General features: G+C 49.5%; 1 protein-coding gene across 2 annotated transcripts in view; it reads left to right on the plus strand.

The window, feature by feature from the left end:
• The window catches only part of SLC24A3 (solute carrier family 24 member 3), a 467,486-nt gene that overhangs the window by 271,999 nt on the left and 171,160 nt on the right, over positions 1-24,327 (plus strand). For both annotated transcript variants that reach the window (XM_059038845.2, XM_067012544.1), the window contains exon 3: positions 4,700-4,776. In XM_059038845.2, coding sequence (XP_058894828.1) covers positions 4,700-4,776 — 77 coding nt within the window. The remainder of the gene's footprint in view (positions 1-4,699; positions 4,777-24,327) is intronic.

Raw genomic sequence — 24,327 nt, forward strand, 5'->3', positions numbered from 1 at the left:
TGCAAGAAGCACTGCCACATGGAGGGCGTCTGGGATGGCATCAGTACCGCCATCAGCTCTGCGGGAGGCACTGCAGGCCCCGCCTGGTTTTACAGATGAGGAAACTGAGGCCAAGAAGTGCTGGGCAGAGTCTTCCAGTCCAGAGGGCCACCCTGTCTCCATTCACTCTTCTTGGGCAACTGCAGCTCTTCTGAAAGCGCCGTTTCTGGGGCGTGTCTGTGGCCCAGAGTCTGTGCCAGCCTCAGGTGGGGCTTGCTCGGCCTCAGAGAAGCAAGCTCAGCCACTGCCGGCAGCTATTCTCTTGAACCGTAGGGCCAGCCGGGGAAGGCTGACTCACTCCATCCCTGGTCAGTCTCCCAGTCCCCTCCCTTCAGAGCTCTTCATCCTGCTGACACTTATTACACACCTGCTGTATGCACTGACCGTACTGTGTGCGTGGGCTGGAGGGAGCAGAGATGAGGAACCGCAGCCATTTTTCAGATGGGCCAACAGGTGGATTGAGGCCCGCAGAGGTGAAGTGACACGTCGACAAAGGCCACACCGTGGGAGGCCTGGATATGAACCTCACAGCTCCAGATGCCCAACTGAGGACGCTTTCCTGGGCCCAGGCTGACCCCTTCTGAGGGAGATTAAACACCATCATACCAAACTGCTTTAGAACCTGGACAAAGCAACGCTGCATGAAATAACAGTGTGTGTACTGGTAGACGCTGTGTGGGGTGCATAGGAGGGGCTGATGAGATAAGTCATGAGCACTGGGGGCCTCCCCCCAACAAAGCTGCTGCCCCAGTGGGTCTCTGGTGACAGGGCTGCTCCTGAGTCACATCCTCTGTGGCCAGGGTCATCTGCTACTGCCCTTTGCAGATGAGCCAGATAAGATTCTAACGTGATAGATTCGATGCTTAATATAAGAACACGTTACAATGCAGCTCACCGCAGTGCACTCTGAACACTCAGGCACTGCCGTGCTGGACTCGGAAGGCACAGCACAAGGGCAGTTTACCCAGGATTTTAGGCCCGGGCCCAGGGTCTGCCTTCTGCCACCTCCACCCCACGCCCCGCCGCTCTGTGCTGACGCCAGTTATGCATGAGCAAGTTAGGGGTTCTGGCTCCTATTCATAAAGACACCCTGTCCCTCTTCTCTTCCATTCCCTCACAAGGGCGCTTGGAGGATCCTGGGGATCGTGGGTGTCCCCTGCAGACACCACGCAGACCATGCAGGCATCACCACGCAACGTGCGAGGATGGTTTCTTGATGCGCCTGTGACTCTGTCTAGGGCCTTCTCTGCTCCCAGGAACACACCTGACTTGGCCAGTGCAGAGCTGAGCAGTAGTGTTAAGGGTCTGCCCTACCGTGTTGAAGGCAGCCTTAAACATGACGGATGGGTGTCCGTGTATAGCCCCGGGGCATGTTCTGTAGTGTCTCCCAGAGGGGCCCTGGCAAGTCTGAGCCTATGTATCAGCTTCTTCCCTTTCTTATCTCACCTCTCCACTCCACTCCTGGGATCACCTGCTGGCCTTCAAACTGTTGCCTGGGGCCCTGCTCTGGAGGGACCTGCCTATGAAGGAAGCTCATCTCTTGGAGGGCGAGAGGAGACAGCCCCAGCTCAGCTGTTAAAAGAAATCTCTTTTCGTGACTTTTTTCCAAAAGATGATGTATCTCTAAGAGGGAGCATAAAATATCTGCAGTATTCTCTGCAAGGTGTGCATTAGCTCTTTGAAATCATTGTAATAATTTCATTGGCAGCCCAATGCATGTTTTCAGAGGGGCTGCCATGAAGGGGCGGTCGGAGCGGGAACTGTGTCAGGTGAGGCTTCCTGGGCATACTTCTCCTGGCCACTCTTCCCACACGCCTGGGATCCACCAAAGAAGACTTCTGTTGCTGTTCGGAAGCAAACCAATTTGAAAGCATTTAACTAACTCTCCACTGCCTTGCATTCCCCCCAGCTGACCCCCCGACACACCCACACTTTGTCTCATCCGCTGCCCAGCCACCTGCAGCTCAGTGAGGAGGTCCGGCAGGCAGGGCCAGCTGCTCTGCTCACAGCCCCCAGCCCCCCTGCTGCTACACTGGGATCATCTTATGGAGAATTTCGCCGATTTTCTTGTGGCCAGTCATGGGTTCCGACAGGAGGAGACACCCCTGACCGAGGACTAGGAGTTTCCGGCTGGTGATGAATCAGGCACCAGGCCAGCAAGAGCAGATCAAGACGGGGACACTGCCAAGCCTCCCACTCCCCAGAGAGAGAGAGGGGAGGGTCCCTGAGCCGTAAGGAAGGAGGAGCCTGAACGAGAGTGCTGTGGTCCCCACGCCCACTCCCCCGTCCCGTCCCCACCACCACCACCCCCGCCCAACACGTGCTTGACCAGGTCTTTGGACAGCATTCAGCCCCTCCGGCGTCAGCACTGGGCTCCGTGGCTCCTTCCCCATCCAAGGGCACAGCCCACAGCCTGGTCCTATCCAAGAGCCCCAGCCAGGTCCCAGGGTTGGCTGGGCATCCAGACCTCTGCCGAGACCCTTCCCTACCAAAACTCAAAGCCCGGAGGATCCACCTGGTCATGGTCATTCCACTCACTGTTGAGTGCCAAAGGGATTTAAAAACCAAAATGCTGGGCTTCCCTGGTGGCACAGTGGTTGAGAATGCCTGCTGATGCAGGGGACATGGGTTCGTGCCCCGGTCCAGGAGGATCCCACGTGCCGCGGAGTGGCTGGGCCCGTGAGCCATGGCCGCTGAGCCTGCGCGTCTGGAGCCTGTGCTCCGCAACGGGAGAGGCCACAGCAGTGAGAGGCCCGCGTACCGCAAAACAAAACAAAACAAAACAAAACCAAAATGCCTGGATTCAGAACATAAATGTATCACATACTGACATAGTACCCTTGATCAAACCATTCCTGCAGGTCCTGGTAGAGAGGCAGGGATGACGGAGCTGGCACGGTGTGGGCGCCTTGCAGATGCAGACTGGCAAGGCTGCCTGCACCGTGGCCTTCACTCCCTTCACCTGCTGCCCTCAGCCAGGGTGGGGTAGGAGGGATGAAAGTAGCTGGCTTCCATGTATCAGCACCAGAGGTACCTCGATGCCCCCTCACTTTTCCCACCTCCTCCTCGCTGATGGTAAGCGGTCCCCACGCGTGAGTGTTCTGTGTGGCGCCCATCACAGGGCAGACCCTGGTTTCCGTTTCCCCAGGATGACGGCTGTCCTGATCGATACACTGACCAGGCCGACCAACCAGCCTCCACTTCTGGGGGCAGGTGCTCAATGGGATGGTCACATTTACCCGGGAACTGCCCGGCGCTGGAAAGCCCCATGGCAGCTGCACAGAGAAATGCAAAGGAACAACCAGCCCACCTGCTTCCCTCTGGTGTGTGGAGGCAGAATTTAGATCAGATCAGGTCCCCAGCTTGGAGGGGGCCCCAGAAGGAAGAGGTCACCGGGTGCAGTAAAATGGCTAATAGATACCGGAAGCCGGGATCACAGCAGCGAGTGCGGCCCCGGCCCGTCTGCCGAGTGCGTGGTCCTCGTTGTGGACCCTCTAGCGTGGTGTCCAGTCCGGCTGCCCCTCTGGCGCCTCGTCTACGGCACGGGAGCAGCAGCTTTCCATCCCGGGTCAGAGGCATAGTGCGTGCAAAGTGCAGGGCCCGCGCCTGCCAGGAGCAGAGCTCACTGCGTGTGCCGTTGTCAACTGTGCTCAAGTCTGTGTGGCCGTCCTGTCCTCAGAGCCTTCGTCTCTGCCCATCCCGGCCTGTCGGCAGCCAGCCCATCCCACGGGCGCGGAGAGTTCATACAGACGAAGGGCACATCAGGGAGGAGCAGCGCGGCTGTGGGCGGGGCTTGTCATCTTCAGAACCGCGGAGTGGGGCGCAGAGTCGGCCAGGTCCAGGCGCACGGTGGGCCGGACGGTGACAGGAAATCTGGGCTCTGGGTGCCCGAGGGTGAGAGACAGGCCTGCCCTGCAGAGTTCCCTCTCCTTAGCTTTGCCCCACAGCGGCCATCGGTGTCCTGGGTTTGGAAAGTGGGCAGAAAGGAAGATTTCTCGTGGTTTCTGCCCTGTACTGGACTCCCTGGGGAGGGGAAGGCAAAGTGTTATAGAAGTGAGAGCCGGGAGGGAGTCATAAGAGGCCCAGGCCCCAGGCCAGGGAAGGAGTGGGACAAGGAAAGCAGGGACAGAAGGACAGTTTAGAGCAGGGACTTAATCCTGTGTGTGCCACGGACCCCTGGGTAAGCCCTGAAGCCTGCAGACCTCTGCTCGGGAAAACATTTCAGGGTTTGCAAGATGTGTGAGGTGACAGAGGGAGACTGATCGGCTGAAATGAAGTTGTCAGTGTGTTAGAAGATAGACCTGCATGATCGTGGTTCCCGTGTTTTCTCATGAACCCCTGGTCACAGGTGGCGGTCTGCAAGCCACCCTCACGCTAAAGTGATGAGTGAGCCATGCGGATGGCAGGACAGAGGATCATGAACGTGTCTCCTGGGGGCAGAGCCCGGGTGCTTCTAGCACAGCTGCAGTTTGTTGCCTCCGTTCTTATCTGGAGGAAACACCAAATTCCAGTTAGAGATTTGTGAACATAAAGATGTAATCTTTCCTCATCCAGGTTCGTGGACCCCATATCAGAACGAGGATGGCAGCTCTGTCCCAGACCTCCCGCCCTGAAAGTGTTGCCACCTGTACTGAGCTGGTTTTCTCTCTCCCTTCTGTAGCCCTGCACGAGTTCCCCAATGACATCTTCACCAACGAGGACAGAAGACAGGGGGCGGTGGTCCTCCACGTGCTCTGTGTAAGTACCCCTCTGGTGGCCCTGCCTTCAGGGTCGGAGGGAAGGCCTGGCGGGGGTCTGGGGGGCGGGGAGCAGAGAGGTGCCCTCAGAGGAGTCTCCCCTCCTGTTCACATACCTGGTGGGGGGGCCTGTGAGCCCCATGGAGAGCGATCTCCAAATGTACTTTTTAAAAAATGTTTTTATTGAAGTATAGTTGATTTACAATGGTTCAGGTGTGCTGCACGGTGATTCAGTTATGTAATATATATATGTGTGTGTATATATATATATTTATGTGTACCTATTCTTTTTCAGACTCTTTTCCATTATAAGTTATTACAAGATACTGAGTATAATTCCCTGTGCTTTACAGTTAGTCCTTGTTGTTTATCTATTTTATATATGGAAGTGTGTATCCAAATGTACTGTTTCTAAGAGGCCACAGGTGTGTACACTGGCAGATACCTGGATTTTTCTTTCCTTGATACCCATGCCCGGGGCGTGGGTTCTGAGGTCAGACAGCGAATGGGCTCTCTCTGCTGAAACGCCACCTTCTTGGGGAGGCCTTCCTTTCCCAACCAGCCTTTGTAAACTGCCTGTTTTCCCCTTACCCGGCTTTACTTTTCTCCACAGCACCGAGCACTCTGTGACATAATATTATAGAGCTATTTGCTTATTTCCCGTCGCCTTCACTCACACATCAGCCCCATGAGAACAGGGACGTACGTAGTTTTGTGTGTGGCTTCCTTCCCAGACCTGTTCCTGGCACGATGGGACCAAAGTATTTGTTAAATTCGTGGATTAAATGTAATGGCACGTAGTAGGTGGTCCATAAAAGTGTGTTCTGGCTCTTAATATCCACCACTGCCCTAGCACTTCGTCCACAGGCCCAGTGGCTTGAAGGCCTTTGATTTTCCTTGTCCCCATTCGGAGAGTTTGGGGAGGGTGCAGGGGTGAAGCTGTCTCGAAGGAGTGGCTGCAGACCCAGAAAGACCCAGGGCAGAGGCTCCACTAGGTTCGTCACTGTGCTTTCCCATCTCGGTGGCATTCACTCTCCCCTGGAATGCTCTTAATTCCATTCTGGTTATTTATTGCTGGGAAACAGTCTCCAACTTTAGTGACACACCCAATAACCACTTTCCGTTTCTCATGGGTTCCAGAGGTCAGTAGTTCAGAAAGGGCACAGAGGGGATGCTGTACCTCCGGATCCGGGGCCCGGGGTGGGATGATTCGGATGGCTGGTGGTGACACCGATGGCTGGAGCTGGAGCCATTGCTGCTGGAGGAGCCCTCGGAGAAGGCTCGTCCACTCCCTTGTTTGCTGTCCGTGTCTGCAGTGCCCAGAGGACTAGCCCGGCTGCGACTGCTGACCAGAGCACCTTGGTGTGGCCCCTCCAGCGTGGCTCCACGTGGCAGCTGAGGGTTTGCAGAGGGAGGGTCACAGTGATAAGGAAGAAGCCCGTGGCCTGAATGGCCCGGCCTCGGAAGTCACACACGTCATTTCTAGCAGCCTCTATTGCAGTCACACATACACCATGACTCAGGGGAGGAGACAGAGACCTTACTTTTCCATCCACACCTGACCTGAGTAGGTCAGTGGGCTCACCCTGGGCTCTGGAATCAGACCAGACGTGGGCTGGGGCCCAGTTCTGTGCTCTTTGCTTTGTGTGTGGCTTCTGGTAAGATATTTACCCTCTGGACCCATAAGCTACCCTCAGCGTGACTCCCTTCCTGGTGGATGTCTTTCCCCACTCACCCCAACTGGCCAATACTCCGCCTGAAAAAAAGGTACGAGGGATCTTCTGTCAACAAAGACATTCTCTAAAATTACCAAACGATAAAGCAGACTCTGCAGCCTCCTGCCCTTCAGGAGAATTACAGGCACAGAGCAGTTACCGTGGATGCCAGCTGCCACCCCTGGCACCAGGGAGCCTTCCTGGTCACCAGGCTGAGAAGGCCCAGGCACTGCGTCGGGTCCAGACCGCCCCAGCAGCCTTAGCGCCCTAATGCTTTGGCATCTGAGAGATGAGGCTTCCACTCTCGGCCCGGGCCCGAACGGCACAAGCTTCAGTCTCCCAAGGCAGTGCTGTTGTCTGCCGATGGCAGGGCTCCACCTCCCACCGGGGTCCTGTGAATCCAGCTGAAGGCAGGGGAGGGTGTGTGTGCCTTGTCCTTCGTGAGCCAAGGGTCCCCGTAAGGCCTCTGCCCTCTGTGGTAGTGCATCCCAGGCAGGCATGAAGGCCAAGTAGACAAACAAGGGTAATTTCCCCTTTTGCTTAAAGGTGCTTTTTTCCCCCACGTGCCTAAAATAGTGGACATAAGCCTGCAGCTTCACACTTCGTCATCACTGGTTCTAATCCCCATCCTTGGCCCTGGGCCCTGCATCATAGAAACCACAGGGCAGGGAGTCCAGGGGCCAAGGTCAGTGTCCACCCCTTCAAGACCATGCTCTAGGCACCCGGAATTTCAGAACTCTCCACCCAGGCAGCCTGTACCTGTGGCCAAGGCCTGCGCAGGCCTCCTCCCCGGACCCACCTCTCAGAGGGAGGAGACCCCGGTGGAGAAGCCTGACCTGCTGCCTGGGGGGGTGCCCACGTGCAGGCAGGTGCAGGACGGGGCCGGGCTCGGGCCAGGAGAGGCCCCTCTTCTCCACCTGTCAGGGTGGGCCTGCTGGTGGGCTCCCCAGGGTCAAGGAGCAAGTCTATGTTATGCTACCCTTGAGAGTATAAGCCCCCTGGGGGGACCTGGGCATCATGAGAAACCCTTATGCAGCATCTGACGAGTCGCAACACAAAAGCTGCTCAGTCCCTGATTGTTCAGCACTGAGACAAACCATTCTTTTTACCCCTCCACCCACTAGGGCACCCAACACGTTTAAGGCACTCAGAAATTGTCAGATGAACGTTGTTGGATGTAAGAAAGGCTGCCAGGGCTAACCTGAGCCGTTTCGGTGGCCAGTGAACAGATAAATGCACAAGTCAGGGCTGCAGGAGCTACATACAGGTGTCTGCACTCAGCCTCCTGGAAAGCATCTTCAAGCCCCTGCAACATGGTGGCACCGGGCTGGACCCTTCTAAAAGCCTGAACACAGCTCACCCTGCAGGAACCCGCTGTCTTGTAGGCAGGCCCACCTCTGGACTGCTCCCACGGTGTGTGAGCGTGGCCGTGGTCCCCCCAGTGCCGTGGGAACGCAGTGAAGGCTCCATCCAGTGCTAGGGGGCAGCTGAGTGGGTTTGAAAAGTGGGCAGGCGTTTTCTAAAGGAGAAAGGGAAAGGGATTCCAGGCAGGAACCAGAAAGCCTTGATCGAAGATGTAGACCCTCGAGTCCAGGGGGTCTGGAGTGAGCGGAAACTAAGATGGGAGGGTGGGAGGTACCAAGAGGTGACTCAGCTGCTGGCTTGGAAGTGCGGGGAAGCAGCCCCCAGTCGCCATCCCTCCTCGCCTGGGGAATTGGATCAGGCATGGCCAGAGGTGACCCAGAGCAGTCTGCTCCCCAGCCAGGCGACAAAGGTCTAGGAAGTCCAGCGAGGAAGGCTCAGGGCCATTTGGGTAGGAGTCCCAGAATCCAGGTACCTGAGGAACGCCTCTCAGGGCATCATAAATGGGATGTGGGGACTCATCATCTGGCCTCCTCCAGGGAGGGGAGATAAACCCTCTGCCAGAGGGTCCCAGAGCTGTGTCCTGTCACCCCAGGCCGCCCCAGGGAGAGGGCCCCGGGAACCGACTGGCAGTGATTTGGGGTCTCCACCAGAGCGCCTGAGCCTTTCAGAGTATAACCCCAAACCTGATTAAACTTCACATTTGCACCTAAACTCACATACCCCTTTCCACACAGACCCCGTGAGTTTGCTTTTCACGGGGGGCTTTTCACGTAGCTGCTGACCTCAGCCGGGTGCTGGCCTCTGGTCACAGGTGGTTCCGAGGACTCCCCGAAACAATCCTTCAATCTTACTTGTCCAAAAACCTTTACCTCTCTTTTTCTTTTCTTTTACGCAAATACCCTCTTTTGTGTGAGCTTTGTGGAAATCACGTAGCCATTTCTGGTTAAAATTTCCCCACTCTGTGACTTTAACTTTCCCTTGGCTCTTTCTGGTTTTGTGGCTGTCAGAAATGCTCAGGCCTGAGATTGCACTAGAAAGAGTCCTTCCAACTTTCTTTCCATATGGGTTCCTTCCTAGAGTTGAAATCCATCATCTGTGTAACTTTATCAACAATAACTATCCCCAAGGAAACACACTTGTCTGAGAACTTACTTTACTGCCAGCCTGTTCTAACGATGAGATGCTGAAAGCAGTGTTCCTGGTCTGTGAGGAAATGTGCACCCTAGAAACTCATGGCCCCTGCCCCAAATGGACGAACAAGCCTGGAAATAACTTTCTGGAATCATGCTTTGTTGGTGATTTATAAATACCTTGTGAAATTTTGCTGCTTATCCTGCATGTAGACAGCTGAATCTTTGCGATTGTGAGCTGGGCTCCACATTTTCTCTTCCAGTGAAGAAGCTTTAAGTAATCAATATTTGAGATCTTTTCTCAAGACTGGTCTGTCTTTAATAAATCAGCCTCCACAGCCGAAGTAAATGCCCCGTGTGTACCTTATCAGCTTTCGAAGGGATTCTGCCTAAGTTTTGAGCCTTCTTTTTGCATTTTAAGTGTGATTCCTCTCTTTCGATGGGTAGAGATTTCTATGTGCTTGGGTGTAAAGTGTCGCACTCCTGGAAATGAACATGGAGACCTTACAAATGCAAATTCTGCTAAGTGAGTCTGGAAGATGGGCTGCAAGCTGGTCCAGTGACTCAGACCCACCCATGGACCAGCCCAGGAAAGAAACATCAACGAGAATGTTTCTGACATCCATCCTTATATTCTAAAACGTAGACACTCTGTGCCCATGGAAGAGACTTCTTCCTCCGAGGAGCTTTTAGGGTCACATCAGGCTTCCCAGGGTGGCCAAAGGGATGCTCAGGCCACCGGGAGGTCCCTGACCATCTGCCTTCAGCCAGCTCTGTCCAGTGGGGGGACTCCCTTGTCCATATCTCCATCCTCACTGCATCCCAGTGTCCAGTGCCCATTTTAGTGGCTCCCACGTGAGGAGAGGAGGTGGGCTCCCAACAGCGTGGGTGTTTGAGAAGCAGAGGCAGGAGCCGTGTGCTGGGCCATCATGCGAGGTCTCCCGCCCAGGGAGGTGCTCCAGGAGCAGCAACGGGGACCGTTCATGTCAGTCCCTGCAGCATCCCCATAGGATGGTGTCCAGGGCTGGGTCCTCAAGGTTGGTGGTCTCCCCAAGCCCCCAGCTCCTGTCCACATTTCTCTCCTCCTTCTCTGCCCCGGAAGTTTTTAATCTGGTCTAGGAATTGGGGAAACTCACCTCTGTGAACCTGCATCCAGACTCTCCCTTATTCCCAGATCAGCTTTTTGAACTCAAGAACTTGCTCATTTCTGTCTCACGATTCCATGAAGACCTCCTGTCTCCCCAGAGCTGCAGAGGAAACCAACTGGCACTGGAGGAAGGCCCCTGGGGCAGAGGTGGTGAAATGTGATTGGGATTCGAGGGTGAGGCTGTTCAGATATCATCCTCCCTCGGCAGTTGTGGTTTCTCTCGGTCCAGTCTGTATTTCCTTGATGTCGTGGCATTGCCCGCTAGCCCAAGCAGAGTGCCTGCGTGCCCTGGCTCTCTCTGTCCCGCCCCCTCCAGACCATCTCTGCCCCTGAGCTGGCCGTGGCTCCCCCTGGTGTCCTCTGCCCCTGCTCTGCTTGCTCACTCCCCGCCCCATCTGCACTGTTCACTGTCCCTTAATTCACAACCCCCAGAAGCCTCGTGTTTTTCCTGCCAGACCATGGGTCACCAGCCAACCTGACGCTTGGTCAGGTCTTCATCAGTCAGGGTGACTGAAGCACAGGAGTGTGGGCGGGTCCTGAAGGGGGACTCTTGGCTTTGCAGCCTGTACCCTAACTCCAACCTAACCCCCCGCCCAGAGCGAGGTGAAGGCTACTTTGGATGTGCTCCTTGGGAACCTGGGGGAGAGCCCTATCTCAGGTAGGAAGGACTGCCCTCCTCTCCCTGACTCCTCCGAGCTCCAACCCCCTTTCAGTCCTGGTGGAGGGGGCTCTCTGGAAGGGGCCTCACTTGGTGGATGTCATTTCCTTGTGGACTGGGCTGCTTCCAGTTATCTGTTTAATTATAATATCTGGAAAATGGTTTCCCTGGATCCATTCCCTTCCCTGGGGCCTAGATTGCTTTTGTTAAGAGCCAAAGAATAAACTAATTGATGCCCTAGCCGGTTCTCAGGGGATGGAGGGGCTGGGGTACTAGCAGGAGGTGGAGGGGGCCCTTCCTGCCCCTCCCCAACTTGGAGGGGTAGCTTTGCATGTCAAAGCTCCACCTCAGCCCCAGGGGTTATTTTTAGCTCTCCAAGGCCATCCTTTTGCTTTTTTGGCCCTGAGACTCAACTTTACTTGTATAGACCCGCGCTATCTAGTAGAACTTTTTGTGCTGATGGAGGTGTTCTCTCTCTGCTCCTTCCAATACGGGGGCTGCTGGCCACCTGTGGCTACTGAGCATTTGAAGTGTGGTTAGTCTGACTGAGAGGTTAGTCTGATTTTAAATTTTATTATAATTAATATAAATTTAAACAGCCACAAGTGGAAGGGGTTCCCCTAGAAAACCTAGAGATGAATTCTAATTCAGCATCACCCCTCCCTTTGCTTATGTTGTCAATTTAAAAATCACGAAGCAGAGGTGGCCGGGAATAAAAGGTCACCAGGAAAGAGGCACTGCTCCTTTACTCCAGCCTCTGATGGATTTAGTAGCTCCAACAAACGGGATGCAGAGAAGGCACTGCCGGGCCACCAGGATGGGATGTTTGATGAGAGAGTAGGACACCGAGATTAGGAGTGAGAAAGTTTGAATATCACCAACATGCTGGGGGCTTTGGAACAAGTTACAGAACTTCTCCTGGTCTCAATTTCCACATCTGTAAAGTGGGAGCACATAGCAGATACTCAGGAAATGTTAGGTTCTTTAGTCTTCACCTTCTCCCCACCCCACATCCCTCTAAGGGCAGCTCACCTGTGCCTAACCCATCACAAAGGACCAGAGACAGACCCACTGGGAGACAGCCCCGTCCTTGAGAGCACCAGGGCAGGGGGTGTCCCAGAGACGTCTGTGCAACTGGCATTTCTGCCAAGCCCAGGGCTCTGGGAGAGGGGCTGCCGCAGGGGTTTTTACATTTAAGGGGACCCACAGGATCCGGTCAGCAAGGTCCTGGCAAAAACTCACTGGTGAGGTGACATGTTTAGTTAAGGGATTTCACCCTGGAAGAGAAAAATGATTAGAGGAGCTTGTGGAATTTCCTGTTTACTCTTGGAAAAGTGCTGAGCATGTCCTTAATTTGTCAGTGTCAACTCAAAGCTAAAACTGGTGTCCAGAGAGGATTAGTACAAAGAGGGTAAATTATGTTCCGATAGATCTTAAGTTACTCACTCCTCTCCTTGCATGAGACCTAGTTCAGACGACCCAGGGCTGACCATTAGGCCCCATGGGCTGCACACAGGTTGGCTGGTGGTTGATTCTCCAGGACCCCGAGCTGGATGTAAAGCCTGGCAGTTTAGAGCATGCACTTTGAGTGGAACCCACCTGAGTATCAGTCCTGGCTTTTCTACCGATAAGCCACGTAGCCATGACAAGCTGCTTTACCTTGCCAAGCCTCAGTTTCCCCATCGGTCACTGGAGGTAAATGCAGCACCCATCTCATCTGGCTGCTTTCAGGAATGCATGAAGATAGGCATGCAAAACTCTTGGCAGAGCATTTGGCGCTGCCTGGATAATGCCCCACCTGTACGCACTTAGCATTTACAGCTTGTGTGTGCCTGCCTGACCCCCATGACTCTGGGCTTTTTCTGGTCCCCAGAGCCCATTCTACCCGAATGCAGGGCAGCGCAGATGCGCCAGGAAATCACCAGCCCTCAGACAGAGAGGGGTTGGTGAATAAATACCTCGGTTCCCTTGTGCCCCGGATGTGCTCATGGAATCGCCACCCTGTCTCCCGCAGTTGTCCAAGCAGGGATAAGCTCTAGGTGCCCATCCAGCATCTTGCTGGATAACACGCCTTGACGAGCTGCCGGTTCTTCCCCAACTCATTTTCCTTCTCTTCTCTGGGGGGCATTTCCTGAGATTCCCCCCTCCCAGTTAAAAGACTTGCACTGGAATCCTGGAATCCTGGAATCCAGTTCTGCTTCTGAGGCAAAGGCTGAATAGATATCACCTACCATTATTATTATGCACATCCGTTCCCTCTCTAAAACCCATAAGGCTACAGGAGATGCAGAATTTGAGACTCCAACCCCTTCTGGACAGGCACACACTAAGGTGCGACACGAGTTGATCTACTGTCTCTTTGGTTCACGTCCTGAACCCAGCGCAAGAGAGAAAGAAGCTTGGAGGAGAATGAGCTTTGGAGCAGACAGTGTCACGCTGGATCTTATGAGGAGCCCCAAATGGTGATGGGAGAGAGCGTGCACATTGCTTAGATACCAAATGTTTACCCATGGGGACTGGACACCCGCAGCCTGCTGTATGCTCCTCTTCATCTTATTTATCTAATTTATCACTTGGTCCACCCTTCTCTGCTCTAATTATTTTATTTTCCTTTATTTTCTTACATACAAAACAAACTTAATTTTTGTGTTCCTCTGAGATGACATTGCCAACAGTCCCAATTTGTGAATAATAGTTCTATACTGACTACAATTTTGTAGTATTTTTTCCTCTGTAAAGTGTAAGTTCAAAAGCTGAACACACAATGAGATACTGATGCTTAGTCTAAAGAACTAGTCTTTAGCAAACACTGAACAAATCAATCTGGAAAAAATAGCCCATTACATGCTCTAATTTATCAGAAAACACTCCATGTATTTTTTTTGAATTTTATTTATGTTTTTATACAGCAGGTTCTTATTAGTCATCCATTTTATACATATTAGTGTATACATGTCAATCCCAATCTCCCAATTCATCACACCACCACCCCCTGCCTCCACTTCCCCCCTTGGTGTCCATACGTTTGTCCTCTACATCTGTGTCTCTATTTCTGCCCTGCGAACTGGTTCATCTGTACCATTTTTCTAGGTTCCACATAAATGCGTTAATATACGATATTTGTTTTTCTCTTTCTGACTTACTTCACTCTGTATGATAGTCTCTAGATCCATCCACATCTCTACAAATGACCCAATTTCATTCCTTTTTATGGCTGAGTAGTATTCCATTGTATATATGTACCACATCTTCTTTATCCATTCATCTGTCGATGGACATTTAGGTTGCTTCCATGACCTGGCTATTGTAAACAGTGCTGCAGTGAACATTGGGGTTCATATTTCTTTCTGAATTATGGTTTTCTCTGGGTATATGCCCAGTAGTGGGATTGCTGGATCACATGGTAATTCTATTTTTAGTTTTTTAAGGAACCTCCATACTGTTCTCCATAGTGGCTGTATCAATTTACATTCCCACCAACAGTGCAGGAGTGTACCCTTTTTCTCCACACCTTCTCCAGCATTTCTTGTTTGTTGATTTTCTGATGATGCCCATTCTAACAGCTGTGAGATGATACCTCATTGTAGTTTTGATTTGCATTTCTCTAATAATTAGTGATGTTGAGCAGCTTTTCATGTGCTTCTTGGCCATCTGTATGTCTTTGGAGAAATGTCTATTTCTATTTAGGTCTGCCCATTTTTGGATCGGGTTGTTTGTTTCTTTAATATTGAGCTGCATGAGCTGTTTATATATTTTGGAGATTAATCCTTTGTCCGTTGATTCGTTTGCAAATATTTTCTCCCATTCTGAGGGTTGTCTTTTCATCTTGTTTGTAGTTTCCTTTGCTGTGCAAAAGCTTTTAAGTTTCATTAGGTCCCATTTGTTTATTTTTGTTTTTATTTCCATTACTCTAGGGGGTGGATCAAAAAAGATCTTGCTGTGATTTATGTCATAGAGTGTTCTGCCTATGTTTTCCTCTAAGAGTTTTATAGTGTCCAGTCTTACATTAAGATCTCTAATCCATTTTGAGTTTATTTTTGTGTATGGTGTTAGGGAGTGTTCTAATTTCATTCTTTTAGATGTAGCTGTCCAGTTTTCCCAGCACCACTTACTGAAGAGACTGTCTTTTCTCCATTGTATATCCTTGCCTTCTTTGTCATAGATTAGTTGACCATAGGTGCATGGGTTTATCTCTGGGCTTTCTATCCAGTTCCATTGATCTATGTTTCTGTTTTTGTGCCAGTACCATATTGTCTTGATTACTGTAGTTTCGTAGTATAGTCTGAAGTCAGGGAGTCTGATTCCTCCAGCTCCGTTTTTTTCCCTCAAGACTGCTTTGGCTATTCAGGGTCTTTTGTGTCTCCATACAAACTTTAAGAATTTTTGTTCTAGTTCTGTAAAAAATGCCATTGGTAATTTGATAGCGATTGCATTGAATCTGTAGATTGCTTTAGGTAGTATAGTCATTTTCAAAATATTGATTCTTCCAATGCAAGAACATGGTATATCTCTCCATCTGTTTATGTCATCTTTAATTTCTTTCATAAGTGTCTTAATAGTTTTCTGCATACAGGTCTTTTGTCTCCCTAGGTAGGTTTATTCCTAGGTATTTTATTCTTTTTGTTGCAGTGGTAAATGTGAGTGTTTCCTTAATTTCTCTTTCAGATTTTTCATCATTAGTGTATAGGAATGCAAGAGATTTCTGTGCATTTATTTTGTATCCTGCAACTTTACAAAATTCATTGATTAGCTCTAGTAGTTTTCTGGTGGCATCTTTAGGATTCTCTATGTATACTATCATGTCATCTGCAAACAGTGACAGTTTTACTTCTTCTTTTCCAATTTGTATTCTTTTATTTCTTTTTCTTCTCTGATTGCCGTGGCTAGGATTTCCAAAACTATGTTGAATAATAGTGGCAAGAGTGGACATCAGTGTCTTGTTCCTGATCTTAGAGTAAATGCTTTCAGTTTTTCACCATTGAGAATGATGTTTGCTGTGGGTTTGTCATATATGGTCTTTGTTATGTTGAGGTAGGTTCCCTCTATGCCCACTTTCTGGAGAGTTTTTATCATAAATAGGTGTTGAATTTTATCAAAAGCTTTTTCTGCATCTATTGAAATGATCATATGGTTTTTCTTCTTCAATTTGTTAATATAGTGTATCACATCGATTGATTTGCATATATTGAAGAATCCTTGCATCCCTGGGATAGATCCCACTTGACCATGGTGTATGATCCTTTTAATGTGTTGTTGGATTCTGTTTGCTAGTATTTTATTGAGGATTTTTACATCTATATTCATGAGTAATATTGGTCTGTAATTTTCTTTTTTTGTAGTATCTGTGTCTGGTTTTGGTATCAGGGTGATGGTGGCCTCATAGAATGAGTTTGGGAGTGTTCCTTCCTCTGAAAATTTTTGGAAGAGTTTGAGAAGGATGGGTGTTAGCTGCTCTCTTATTGTTTGATAAAATTCACCTGTGAAGCCATCTGGTCCTGGACTTTTGTTTGTTGGAAGATTTTTTAATCACAGTTTCAATTTCAGTACTTGCAATGGTCTGTTCATATTTTCTGTTTCTTCCTGGTTCAGTCTTGGAAGGTTATCCCTTTCCAAGAATTTGTCCATTTCTTCCAGGTTGTCCATTTTTTTGTCATACAGTTGCTTGTAGAAGTCTCTTAGGATGCTTTGTATTTATGCGATGTCTGTTGTAACTTCTCCTTTTTTATTTCTAATTTTATTGATTTGAGTCCTCTCCCTCTTTTTCTTGGTAAGTCTGGCTAATGGCTTATCAATTTTTTTTTATCTTCTCAAAGTACCAGCTTTTAGTTTTATTGATCTGTGCTATTGTTTTCTTTGTCTCTATTTTATTTATTTCTGCTCTGATCTTTATGATTACTTTCCTTCTGCTAACTTTGGGTTTTGTTTGTTCTTCTTTCTCTAGTTCCTTTAGGTGTAAGGTTAGATGGTTTATTTCAGATTTTTCTTGTTTCTTGAGGTAGGCTTGTATTGCTATAAACTTCCCTCTTAGAACTGCTTTTGCTGCATCCCATAGGTTTTGGATCGTCATGTTTTCATTGTCATTTGTCTCTAGGTATTTTTTGATTTCCTCTTTGATTTCTTCAGTGATCTCTTGGTTACTTAGTAACACATTGTTTAGCCTCCATGTGTTTGTGTTTTTATGGGTTTTTTTCGCTGTAATTGATTTCTAACCTCATAATGTTGTGGTCAGAAATGATGCTTGATAAGATTTCAATTTTCTTAAATTTACTGAGGCTTGATTTGTGACCCAAGATGTGATCTATCCTGGAGAATGTTCCGTGAGCACTTGAGAAGAATGTGTAATCTGCTGTTTTTGGATGCAATGTCCTATAAATATCAATTAAATCTATCTGGTCTATTGTGTCATTTAAAGCTTTTGTTTCCTCATTAATGTTCTGTTTGGATGATCTGTCCATTGGTGTAAGTGAGGTGTTAAAGTTCCCTACTATTATTGTGTTACTGTCGATTTCCTTTTTTATAGCTGTTAGCAGTTGCCTTATATATTGAGATGCTCCTATGTTGGGTGCATATATATTTATAATTGTTATATCTTCTTCTTGGATTGATCCCTTGATCATTATGTAGTGTCCGTCCTTGTCTCTTGTAACATTTTTATTTTAAAGTCTATTTTATCGTATACGAGTATTGCTACTCCAGCTTTCTTTTGATTTCCATTTGCATGGAATAGCTTTTTCCATCCCCTCACTTTCAGTCTATATGTGTCCCTAGGTCTGAAGTGGGTCTCTTGTAGACAGCATATATATGGGTCTTGTTTTTGTATCCATTCAGCGAGCCTGTGTCTTTTGGTTGGAGCATTTAATCCATTCATGTTTAAGGTAATTATCGATATGTATGTTCCTATTACCGTTTTCTTAATTGTTATGGGGTTGTTTTTATAGGTCCTTTTCTTCTCTGTGTTTCGCACTTAGAGAAGTTCCTTTAGCATTTGTTGTAGAGCTGGTTTGGTGGTGCTGAATTCTCTTAGCTTTTACTTGTCTGTAAAGCTTTTGATTTCTCCATCAAATGTGAATGCGATCCTTGCCGGGTAGAGTAATCTTCGTTATAGGTTCTTCCCTTTCATCACTTTAAATATATCATGCCACTCCCTTCTGGCTTGTAGGGTTTCTGCTGAGAAATCAGCTGTTAACCTTATGGGAGTTCCCTTGTATGTTGTTGTTTTTTCATTGTTGCTTTCAGTAATTTTTCTTTGTCTTTAATTTTTGTCAGTTTGATTACTATGTGTCTCAGTGTGTTTCTCCTTGGGTTTATCCTTCCTGGGACTCTCTACACTTCCTGGACTTGGGTGGCTATTTCCTTTCCCATGTTAGGGAAGTTTTCCACTATAATCTCCTCAAATATTTTCTCAGGTCCTTTCTCTCTCTCTTCTCCTTCTGGGACCCCTGTAATGTGAATGTTGTTGCGTTTAATGTTGTCCCAGAGGTCTCTTAGGCTGTGTTCATTTCTTTTCATTCGTTTTTCTTTATTCTGTTCCGCAGCAGTGAATTCCACCATTCTGTCTTCCAGGTCACTTATCCATTCTTCTGCCTCAGTTATTCTGCTATTGATTCCTTCTAGTGTATTTTTCATTTCAGTTATTGTATTGTTCATGTCTGTTCGTTCTTTAATTCTTCTAGGTGTTTGTTCTTTAATTCTTTCATGTCTTTGTTAAACATTTCTTGCATCTTCTCGATCTTTGCCTCCATTCTTTTTCCAAGATCCTGGATCATCTTCACTATCATTATTCTGAATTCTTTTTCTTGAAGGTTTCCTATCTCCACTTCATTTAGTTGTTTTTCTGGGGTTTTATCTTGTTCCTTCATCTGGTACATAGCCCTCTGCCTTTTCATCTTGTCTATCTTTCTCTGATTGTGGTTTTGGTTCCACAGGCTGCAGGATTGTATTTCTTCTTGCTTGAGAAAACACTCCCTGTATTTTAAATGTTGGTTCTCAGTGGTTTTGCTCTTTGTCAAGTTTCATGACGATTTCCCTCTATCATCCTGCCCCTGGTGTAACATGGAGATTCCAGATAGGGGGTTCAAGTTTAATCAACAACCTAACCTTAAAGTCCAGAAGCTTCCACACCCCAGGGACCCATATCTGCAGCCAGTTCTGAGGACCGTTCCCTCCTTGCAGATCTGCAAGGAGGGAGCTCCCATGGCCCAGACATGTGTCTGGGTGGGGGCCCCCCAGAAGCCAACCCTGAGACAAGGTCCAGGGAGGCGCTTCACTGGGTGATGACCCCACCCTGGGGCATGAGGCAGAGAAGGAAAACAGCCAGTGGAGGGTATGTGCTACAGCCAGTTGTCCTGCGGCAGGCGCTGGAGCTTATCCCTCAGGGACTGGCAGCTGGTGGAGAGCATGGGCCTCCGATCATGACCTGAACTGAGGCGAGAGGGAGCTGCGGTATTTATCCCCCGCCTCCTGTCAGGCACGGTCTGAGGGCTGCATTTCAGGGGGAGACGACTGCTCTGAAGCCCTCAGCCAATAGATGGATGTTGTCGGGATGGAGTTCCAGGAGCATGGGTGCCAACAATGAGGGCGACACTAGCTGTCTGCCGAGACCAGTGCCAGCCATGCCACCCCAGATGGGAGCCAACTGGCACCTGTGCGCACACCTTGAGCTCACCCTCAAGATCTTCTCCTCAGCCCCACCCAGCTGGGAACTCCTGAGGCTGGAGACTGTCCTGCTGCCTTGAACAGTCTGTCTGAACCAACGGAGGTGGGTGGGTGGAGTGGAAAAATGATGTTATCACTCATCCAGTGAACGGGGAGGAATCTGCATGCAGCTCCCCAGTCCCAGCACCCCCCGTGTCCCCTCAGGTGTGCTGTGTCATCCCTCCTACCCTGCACCAACCACTTTTCTTTCTGTTCAGCCCACACATTTTCTTTCCTGCCGGCATAGCAAGGCTCTTGTCATGTCTTGTCCGGGCTTTTGTTTCCTTTGGTGCGTCTCCTCCAGTGCTGTGTCTGACTTTGGACTTGACAAATTCTATTAGTCCTACCATCTCTCAGGATTAGTGAGAAGGTCGAGAGTGTAAACCACATGCTGCCTGTGTGGTCTTTAATGCTCTGGGCCTCAGTGTCCCCATCTGCATATGGGAATAAGGCTAGCCGCGCCCTCATAGGAGTTCAGCTGTGGGTTAAGATAAGGCGTGTGATGTGCTTGGTCCAGGGCCAAACACGGAACATTAACCATCATTTCATTGTTCTTCCCTGGATCCGTCTATGGTCACCTCTTGCCTAGACAGTGATCATCACAATGTTCTTCCAGCTTCCTTCAGACCCCTTCCAGTTAGAATTAAGCACCACAAGCATCAGATTAACATCTCGAATGCGATGTCCAGGTCCTGCTTTGCTCAGGACTCTCCCCCCAGCAACGTCCCCACGGCCAGAGGACCAGCTTGGCTGGGGCAGGGTTGGGTCACAGTCGGAGGGCCTGAGTTCAATGCCAGCATCATGGCTCTTTAGGTGTGTTGCCTCGGGCAAGTTACTTCGCTCCCCTTAGTTTTCAGTAACACGAGGATAATGACAGTGTCTGCATCAGAGAGCTCTCTGTGTGGGGCCGTGAAAGAAATCCATCCTCCCAAGCGCTTAGATCACAGCCTGGTGGTAGAAAGGGCTGGGTAATTATTAGTCATTGTTCTTATTCTTATTTCAAAGTGTCCCCACCATCCATGTGCCAGCCATTTGTCTTTTTTTCCCTTCTTCTCTGCACTCATGTATCATAGTCTCACAAAATCAGATTCTTCCTCACCCCCCAAGGAATGCCAGGGCCTTCCTGCCCCCAGTTCCTGGCCAGGCCGCTATCACCTTTGGTCTCCTTGGAATCCTCCTCTGAGCTCCAGATGGGTGCTGTCTCCTCCTTGAAGCTTTCTCTTACTTCCCATAAGGAAAAGTGGGACTTTTCACTGGCTCAGATCTGCCCCTGCTCTGAATCCCCACTTTCTTTGTTTGTCTCCCAAGGACTGTCATGCAGGCCACTCTCTGTTACAGTGCGTCTTACCTCTCCCCCTCCCCAGATTACTGTGAGCGAGCGGGGGCCACGCTGCCTTGATGGCACCTTGCATGCAGGGACAGCTTATCCAAGGCGTGGGGTGTGCACGAGTGAATGAGTGATGTGTGCTTAATATCTTGACTACTGAGTGTATGGTCTGCCCACTAGGCTGGTGGGTAAGAGTAAAGCAATGAAAATAATATGATGCTTCTTAAGGCTGGGCGATCCATCAGTCCTGAGTATAATGAGATGGCCTTTTGGGAATGGACTTTATTGAGAGACGTGTCCTGGGTTAAATGCTCAAGATACCCCAGAGTACAAGGCAGGAGAGAGTAGATTAAAGCAAAAACACCGATGCCACCTACTCCAGTTACATGCCTTGCCTCTCTCCACGATGTCAGTGGCGCCAGGTAGCTTGGGCTTTGCAGAGATCCAGGGGCAGCAGAGACCCTCCCCTGCAGAGCTGTGTCTGTTTCCCAACTTCACAATGATTCAGCGTCCTTTCTGAACATTTGTACCAAGATGTCGCATCTAAACAAACATATCATTGATGACAATCACAGTGTTCTCTTACGCTATTAGTTAAATTCTTTCCCTGAAGTGTTGGCCTCTATCTACTGAGCTATTATTTCAGCAGCCAAAGCCAGTGCCTGCATATGAAAACCACCCAAATGTGTTATCAGTTAAGGAATGGGCAGAGGTGGGGTTTGGGATGTCATGGAAGGAGCCAGGCCTGTGTGTCTCAGACACCAGGACTCCACTCCCCTCCCTTTCCCTGAGATCCAGAGAGTGTCTCACCCTCTTCAGAGGCTCCTGAAGATTTTCCAGAACTGTTCCCATTGCTAGTGCTGCCTTGTCCTCACACTTTAAGGAACTTCAAGGGCCCCCAGAGATAACTTGCCCTTTCAATAGGCACCCCCTCTTTCATTGGGAAATTTGGGACCCGTTCCCAAGAAGCTGGCTTAGAGCATATTTGGAATAAACTGTCAGTCATCGACCTTCCCACGCACTGTCAGCCAGGGACCAAGATGGCGCCCACCTACCCAACTCCTAAACCAACGTGTGTGTCCTCGGCTCCTAGGACACCTATGATGCTTTCTCTGAGAGTCTTGTTTCCTAAGGTGCACTTCACCTTTCTCCCAAGGATACTAGGAGCTGTTTAAAAATAGATTTCCTGATGAAATGCTCTTTCACCTGGAAATCACAAAGCAAGAATGCAAGTTAGGTCCAACTGTTGCCTCATCCTTGGACCTGTGGCTGAGATGCTCTCTGTGGATCCTTGTGATGTACCCTCAGAATACTGAGGACTTCCTGCTCCTTGCCTGGGAGTGGACTCCAAAGGTAATCATGGAATCTGTCTTGTCAGCTCTTTCATTAGCACTCCGTACAAGGGTAGAAGCCTGAGGATCTATTTTTTTCCCCTCTTGAACTTGTGAAAGCTGTCTTTTCCTCAGCACTGTGGACTACAGGGCTGAAGGCAGACGTGTGTATTGGGCAGTTAGCAGAATGCTTTTCAGCATCTGAGGCTGTGATGGGCCCAGCAGTCTTGGCTTGCGCTGGGTCCTCTCATCCTCTCCTGGACACAGGCCCAGCTTCATTTGACTTCATTGCTTTCCTGTTTTACAGAGTTGGCTTAAGGCAAAACCCATTACTCTCCTCTGCAGAGGGCGGGTCCCACGGGGTAATTTTCTCCCCAGGCTCATGTGCACATACAGCACATCTGAATGCACACGTGACACACACAGATGCTTATCTATGGATACCATAACCCTCTTTTAAAAGACAATAGGAAAGAAATTTTAACATCTTAGGCATGATTCCTTAAAGTGGGATTCTGGATAAATAAAGGGGTGTGTGTGTGTCTGTCTGTTTTTAATCTCTCCCTTGGCAACTCAGAACTCCATTGAAGAGGGAGCGTAGGTTGACATGGAGTCGGAATACAGTTTGAAATGGAGCTGTGAGTTTTTAAAAGACAGCAACCTTTCGTTCTCCCCTGCAAACCCACTTGCCCCTTGGCTTGGCCATCTCAGAAATCGTTGCCGACGTCCATTGAGTGGCTCAGGTTGGAATCTTAGGAATCAGCTGTGGTTTCTTTCCTTCCCACCCCGTCCATCAGCAAGTCCCGGCCATTCCATCTCTAACCTGTGGCTCTTTCCCAGTCTCCTGTCTATCTTTGCTGGCACGGCCACCATCCAGGCCACCATCATCCCTCCCCTGGACCAGCATGCCCCGCTCATGCCCACGTTCCACTATATGGTCCAGGCAGTGCTTTAAAGACATACGTGGGGATCGGGCTGCGTGTTCTGGGTCGGCCCACATATCCAAATTCATGTCCCCCCACCTGCCCACCACACCTCCACCCCACAGACCTTCCTCGTGTTCCTTAAACATTTCAAGCTCGTTCCACCTTGGGTCCCTGGGTGCACCCCTTCCTTCAATTCCACATTGAGCATCTCTCCTGCCATCTTGTGCGTTTTTTACACACACCTCGTTTCTCACGTGTGAACACTCCCTCACCACCCACCACCTGAAAGTTTTGCTCTACTCTTTGCTGGCAAAGGAACCAGATTTTTCTATACCAAAAATGGCAAAAAGTGGATCCTCTTGTCTCCCTTCCTATAGTAAATAGACAAGTCAGTTCAGAGAGGAATCTGTCCAAACTAGAAAGAACTCTGTGTGACTAATGAGATGATTTACTGTGTCATCCCTTATAAAATTAGCCGGCCCTCATTTAAAAAAACAAAACAAAACTGTTAGAAAGGAGAAAGTTCTTCTGTGAGTGTGTCTGTCTCTACGTGATTTAGTGATGGTGCTGGCCTGGAGACGCAGCATGGGAAGGGAAGGAGATGTCCTGCACTGTAAGATGCGGAACAAGCTAGTGTTTCCCATTGTGATATTTCTAATAACAAGGTGCAAAGAAGTAGCAGTTGCTGGGCATCAACAGGAGAGCGATGCTGCTTTGAATGTCTTCAAACCAGTTGAGTAGTCTCTGTTAGTCTGAGTAGTCAAGGGTATCTCTCTGTTTGTCTTTGGGGTAAATGGGCGATGGCACCATTCACCAAAGGAGAGAGAGTTTGGCTGGGTGAGGATGTCAGTATCTTAAGCTTGTGGATTTACATGACGTCTCAGTGGTAGTGGGTCATTCTGTCCCAGAGCTACCACTGTCCAGCTCTATGACCTTGAGTAGTTCACTTGCCCTTCTCAGATCTTGGCCTCTTCACCTTTAAATGAGAAAAATGTTCTCAAGGTTCAGTCCAACTCCAAGATCCCCAATTGGTGCAGAAAAAGATGAAAGGGCTCCCGAGTGACTTCAAGAGTCCATCCCTGGTCAGCTGCAACACTGTCTGATTCCCTGGGACTCAGCCCCTTCCGAGGAGCCTGGGCTGCCTGGAAACACACAGAAGCGTTGATATTATTGCCCAAGTGAAACTCACCAGGCGGTGGCTGGGAGCTGGAGCGCTGGGGTACAGCCAGGCACTCTTGGAGGCTCTGTACCGTCTTGTC

The sequence above is a fragment of the Kogia breviceps genome, chromosome 14, assembly GCF_026419965.1.
Source record: "Kogia breviceps isolate mKogBre1 chromosome 14, mKogBre1 haplotype 1, whole genome shotgun sequence".
Classification (NCBI taxonomy): Eukaryota; Metazoa; Chordata; class Mammalia; order Artiodactyla; family Physeteridae; genus Kogia; species Kogia breviceps.